Raw genomic sequence first — 6,000 nt, 5'->3', positions numbered from 1 at the left:
GTCAGCCCCGCGCGGCGTCCAGGTTGCGCACTGCGCTAAGGAGGTGGGTCGGGCTCCGGTGCAATGGGGTACCAGGGGTGGGCGGCAAGGCCCTCGGTGCCCCGCACCGGGCTCTCAGGGAAGTCCCCACGGGCGGGGCACACCGGCACTTCTTCCTAGAAAGCGCTCCGGCTCATGCGCGCTCAGCACAGTCCGGCCAGCGGCGCATGCGCGCACGCACCCGGCCCAGCCCGGTATCCCTCGGCCGCCGCTCTTGGCCTCGCCGCGCGGTGACATCACCGGTGGCCGACGCGCGAGGAGCCGGGCCTCCGAACGCCACCGCCTCCCGCTCGCGCCCTCGCCGCAGGTGACGTCATTGGCCCCGACGCGCGGGGGGCGGGGCCTCGGGTGCCTCCGCCTCCCGCACCGCACCGTCGCTGACGGCGTTGTCATCGGGCCCCGACACGTGGTGACGCCATCAGGCCTCGACGCACGGTGAAGGGGCAGGGCGCGCGGGCGGAGCCTCAGCGGGGTCGGAGCTGAGAGGAGAAGGCGGGGAAAGGCGACGAACTGAGGGGGATCGGGGAGGGGCGGGAAGGTGGCGGCCAGAACATGGCGGAACAGATCCCTCTGTACCCGGTGCGCAGCGCGGCGGCCGCGGCCAGCTGCAAACGTGCGGCCTACTTCAGCGCGGCGGGGCCCGGGCCGGGGGCCGAGCGGTCCAGCAGGTAACGACGGTGCCGCCCCACCGTTCCGCCCAGGCGCCCCTCCCCGCCCGGCCCGGTGGGGTCCGCCCAGGGCGGCCGGCTCCGGAGCCCCGCGGGTGCGCCTGACCCGGGGAGGGCGTCCACGGTCCGGGAGGTGCCCGGGCGCTGCCACGACCCTGGTGTGCCCCGGCGCCGGGCTGAGCGCAGAGGAGGAAGAGCCTCTGGTTCGGGGGGCTGCTCCCTCAAGTAGCACTGGCACCGCAGGTCGCACGGCACCGATCACGCAAGTTGTTAGTTTCCGAGACCTGTACTGTGTCACCAGAGAAATCGCGAAGATCGCAGATACAACTTCCAGTTAGTTTTAGAAATACAAATCATGTTGGGAATCACTTTCACAAATGTAAAGAGCAAATAAAGACATTTCAGTTTGTTTACTAAGTGCACGTTTTACTTGAACGTGTACATACAAAGTACTTTGTGTTGACAAGAATTTTTGCTCTTAAGAATGGGAAACGGAGATTCAGAAAGGTTAAATTGTTAACAGTTAGTAAGAGGTAGAATTAAACAGTGCAGACCTTTGATTTAAAATGGAAGTCTCATACCCTAGTTGGTTTTAGTTCGTAACTTATTTCTTACCCAAAGGGAAGAATACTACACTTATAAATGATAGAGTGGTTAGAAAAAGAAACTTATAGGAAGGGGAGATAATGCTTTTCAGAGTTGTTAAAATTTTATTCCTGGGCAATTGTAGAAGCAATCAGTCTTTAGTACATAGAGTGAAAAAGTACGGGTTTCAATATCCAGTTGCTTCAGGATTCCAATTTTAGAATAGTTTTTGGTTTGGGCTGTTTGAGAGGCTGTAACATGTAGTCAGAAGAGTACATATTATGATGCTACAGAGCTGGATTGAATCTTGGTTCATTTCCGTATTAGCTAGCTGTTTGATCTTAGGTAACCATAGGCCCTAATTTCCTCTGCTGTAAAATGGGGGGGGGGCAGTATTTTTCCTCATAGAATTGTTGAGGGTTACAGGAGAAGTTAGTAAGGTGCCCATTTTTAGTGTTTGGCCCTGAAGTGAAGTATCGTTTCCTTTCTTCCCTGATATTACCTGGAAGAGTAATTGCATAGGTAATCTTCTAAGTGGTTGATTTTAGGAGATATTATTTGAAAACGTGCCACCTATTTCACAGTCGGTTTCCATCACAGTTCACATCTGTGAGTTTTTGCCTTATATATTTTAAGGCTCAGTCATTTGGTAAATACACATTTAGGATCTCTGTGTCTTCAGGGTGGATACTTCTTTTATTGTCAGGTAATATTTCTCTTTTTGTCTCTGGAAATTTTTTTTACTCTGGAGTCTACTTTAGTAGACTGGTGTAGCCACATCTGCTTTTTGTGGATAAATGTTTGCATGGTGTTAGCATTCAACCTATCTAAGTTGTTGAATTTGAAGTGAGTTTCTGTTGGGTCATGTTTCTCCATTATTCAATCCGTCAATCTCTGTCTTTTGATTGGTATGTTTAGGCCATTACATTTCAGGTAATTATTGATACATTAGAGTTTTTTATTAAGATTTTTTTTTTTGATGTGTACCATTTTTAAAGTCTGTATTGAATTTGTTACAATATTGCTTCTATTTTATGTTTTGGTTTTTTGGCCCTGAGGCATGTGGGATCTTGGCTCCTGACCAGAGATCGAGCCCATACCCCCCACATTGGAAGGCAAAGTCTTAACCACTGGACCGCCAAGGAAGCAAGGAAGTCCCTGATACATTAGAGTTTAAGTGTGCCACTTTATTAATGTTTTCTGTTTCTTTGGATTCTCATTCTTCTGTTTCTCTTCTTACTTTCCTTTTACTTGAACGCTCTTTTGATATCGCTACAGTGTTTTTTGGTGTAGGTCTTTGTATAGTTTTTATAGTGTTTGCTCTGGGTATTACAGTATATGTATGTGACTTATCACCATAGTGTATTGGTATCAGTATTTTACTATGTGGAGTGATTTGTGGAAACTTCATTTTGGTTCCTTTACCTCCCTTTTCCCCCCTGCAATTTAAATATCATGTCCTGAGTATCAGATGGTATTATACTTTTTGTTTAAATCATCAAATATGGTTTATAAAACTTGTGATGATAAGGATAGGTTATTGTATGTACCCATATTTTTGCTCTTTTTTGTTCTTCCTTCCTGATGTTCCAGGATTCTCTCTTTTTTCATTTCCTTTCTATTTCAAGACCTTCCTATAGCCCATCTTGAGATTTCGTCTTAGAAGGTCTTTATTTCTCCTTTATTCCTGAAAGATAGTTTTATTGGATGTAGAATTCCTGGTCACTTCTTTTCTTAGTCCTTGGAAACTCTTGTTCCACTTCCTTCCAGCCTTCATAGTTTCTGCTTAGAAGTCCACTGTCATTCCAATTGGTGTTCCCTGTAGGTAACGCATCATTTATGTCTGGCTGCTTTCACGTTTTGATGATTTCTTTGGGTTTAACTTGTTTGGTAGTCACTGAGCTTCTTGAATCTGTTGTATTTTGTTTCCCCAAATTTAGGGAGTTTTTAGCCATTATTTCTTCAAGTCCTCTTTCATTTCCACCCCTTTCTCCTCTTCTTTCTGGACTCCAGTGATACAAATGCTGGATCTTTTGTTAGTTTTACGTAATTCCTTTAGGCTCTTTTATTTCCCAGTTTCTTTTCTCTGTGTTGTTCAGACTGCGTAAATTCTATTTACTTGTTCTCAAGTTCCCTAATTCTGTCCTCTGTCTTTTTCACTCTACTATAGATCCCATCCAGTGGGGTTTTGTTTCTACTATTGTATTTTTAAGTTTTATAATTTCTTTGTTTCAAGAGAATTTGAAATTGATTGTTGAAGCATACTTATGTTCGGTGCTTGAAATGCTTGTTACATAATTCCAGTATCTGAGTTCATCTTAGTTTTGGTGTCACTTGATTGTCTTTTCTAATTCCCACTGTAAGTGTTTTGGTTCTTTGTATGATGGATGGTTTTTGATTGTTTCCTGGATATTTCATCTATTAGGAGAATGTGGGCCCTATTTATACCTTTTATTTTAGCAGATGATCACCCTGTTTAGATTTAGCACATAGGTCCTGGCCTACCTTTGTCGGCTGTGGTTCCAATGACAGTTTAATTCTCAGGGTTGTGATTTTTGGTGTGCTTGGTTTATGTGGTGCTACTGGAGCTCTTACTTGTCTCTACTTACGCTGCTGAGGAAAAGAAGGGATTCCCCTAGGCCCAGTGTCTTTTGGTGAGAGGTGGTTGTGTCATCCCATGTGGATGGTGAGGCTGTGTTGGCTGGGCAGTGGCTGTGGACATGTCCCCTCCATATGTGCCCCCTGACTTTCCTGGTGTGTCTTGGTATGAGAGGAGACTCAGCACCACTGTGGCCAGGAGGCTTTCTGTGCCCAAATCCTTTTTTCTGGTGCCCCTGGCTGCTCTGGCATCTTGGGGAAGAGGAGAGGCCATGGAGAGAAGCCATTTCCTGAGCTAGCTGCTTCAGTCGTGGGGTTGCACTTGTTGGTGCTGCTGGCCGCCCCCCAGCCCGCTGAGAGAGGGGTGCCTCAGGCTCATGGGGACACGGAGGCTTCCTGAGGCCTCTAACCTCTTGTTGTGGCAGGGACCCTACCTGGTGCCACCTGGATGCCCTCGTGTCCCTGGGTGGGATAGGGGAGTCTCAGGCCCGTGGGGAAGGATGCCAGTTCCCATGGCTACTTGTCAATCTTATATTGCTGGTGGTGGTGGACTCTTGTTCTGCCAGGGGAGTAATGGCCTTCCTGGGCTGCCTTTTCTTGCTAGGTTGGGAGTTAGGCAATGCTGGGCCTGTGTCCTTCCTTTTGTCCGGTGGGGGCATGTAAGACGTCCTGCCACTGTGTTCCTCCAGTTCCGCATCCCAGATCAGCCCAGCTCTCTTCCTCTCACTGCTGCCTTCTTCCCACCTTCCAGAGCTCTCCTGTGGTTGGCTCTTGCTTTATTCCCAAGGTTTATAGTTGTACTTAGGTGAGAGGAGCAGGGAGAAATGGATTGTGACTGGAAGTTGTGCTTCTGCATTATTTTGTGAAGTTTGGCTTCGGTTGTATTTTATCATGGTAACATTTACGTATAGTTTAAAAAGTTAATTGGTGGTAAAATGCTTATGATAAGATACTGTGGCCCTCACCCCTCATCTTCATTCTCCCTTATCCCAGCCTCTCATCCCACAGGCAGTTACTTTGGACTCTTCTAGCTGTTTCTTCTGGCACTTACACATCTCCGTTATTTCAGTGGCGTTATTCCTGACTTTGTCAGCATCTGAAATGACTATTTCTAAAGGCTTCCTTGATCTCAACCCCAGCCAGGATAAAATGGGATGCGCCTGCCAGGCTCCTGTAGGACTCTGTTTCCCCTCGTACCACAGATTGCACTTGACTATAACTGCTTCTCTTCTCATTAGACTTTAAATTCCATGAATAGAGTGGCAGTGATGGTCAGATTTAACCCCTGTTACCTGGCCCCACGAGATGCGTAGGGAAATGTTCCCTTCTCTTTTACTTTCTGGAAGACATTGTGTAAAGTTGGTGTTACTTCTTTAAATATTTGCTATTTTCCAGTGAAACCATCTGGACGTGGCGATTTCTTTTTGGGGTGTTTTAATTTAAAATTAAGTTTCTTTAATAGTTATTGAGCTATTCAAATGACCTATTTCCTATTTGGTGAGTTTTGATAGTTTGTGCCCCATGACCAATTGGTTTGTTTCAGGTAAGTTGCCGTATTTATGTGTGTAGAGTTGTTTGTAGTAGTCCCGTATTTCCCTTTTGATGTTGTTTCATTCAGGTGTTGGTGGTTTGTGCCTTCACTTCTATTTGTTGGTCGTTCCTGCTAGAGGTTTGATCTTTTCAAAGATCCATCTTTATTTTACTTATTTTTTCTATCGTTTTCTTTTTTTCCACTTCATTAGTTTCTGCTCTTTATTTTTTCCTTCCTTTGCTTACATTAGGTTTATTTTTCTCTTCCTCTCATTTCTTAAGGTGAGAGCTTGGATTATTGATTAGAGACTTCTTTTTAGTATAAATGTTTAGTGCTGTAAATTTCCCTCTTGGTACTGACTTATCTGTGTCCAACAAATTCTGGTATTTTGATTTTCTCTGAGACATCCTCTTTGACCTATGGATTATTTAGAAGTGTGTTTGGAAAATTTACTGTTATTTTCCTGTTACTAATATCTAGTGTGATTCCTTTGTGATCAAAGAACACACTTTGTGTGATTTCAGTTATTCTAAATTTGGTGCAGTTTGTGACTGAGGATATGGTCTGCATCGGTAAGAA

General features: G+C 45.6%; 1 protein-coding gene across 12 annotated transcripts in view; it reads left to right on the top strand.

The window, feature by feature from the left end:
• Positions 1-532: 532 nt before the first annotated feature.
• ATP9B (ATPase phospholipid transporting 9B (putative)) overlaps positions 533-6,000 on the top strand; it is a 217,666-nt gene continuing 212,198 nt past the window's right edge. For 3 of the 12 annotated variants that reach the window (XM_049698583.1, XM_049698586.1, XM_049698585.1), the window contains exon 1: positions 534-707. In XM_049698583.1, the coding sequence (XP_049554540.1) occupies positions 592-707 (116 nt within the window). In that variant the 5' untranslated portion in view covers positions 534-591. Of the gene's footprint in view, positions 708-827; positions 977-1,018; positions 1,041-6,000 lie in introns of those variants that run through there. The other 9 variants (XM_049698584.1, XM_049698579.1, XM_049698578.1 and 6 more) reach the window with 9 other exon arrangements.

The sequence above is a fragment of the Orcinus orca genome, chromosome 15 (assembly GCF_937001465.1).
Source record: "Orcinus orca chromosome 15, mOrcOrc1.1, whole genome shotgun sequence".
In the NCBI taxonomy this organism is placed as follows: domain Eukaryota; kingdom Metazoa; phylum Chordata; class Mammalia; order Artiodactyla; family Delphinidae; genus Orcinus; species Orcinus orca.
Note: the sequence above shows the minus strand (reverse complement) of the source record. Positions and strands in the feature narration are given on the sequence as shown.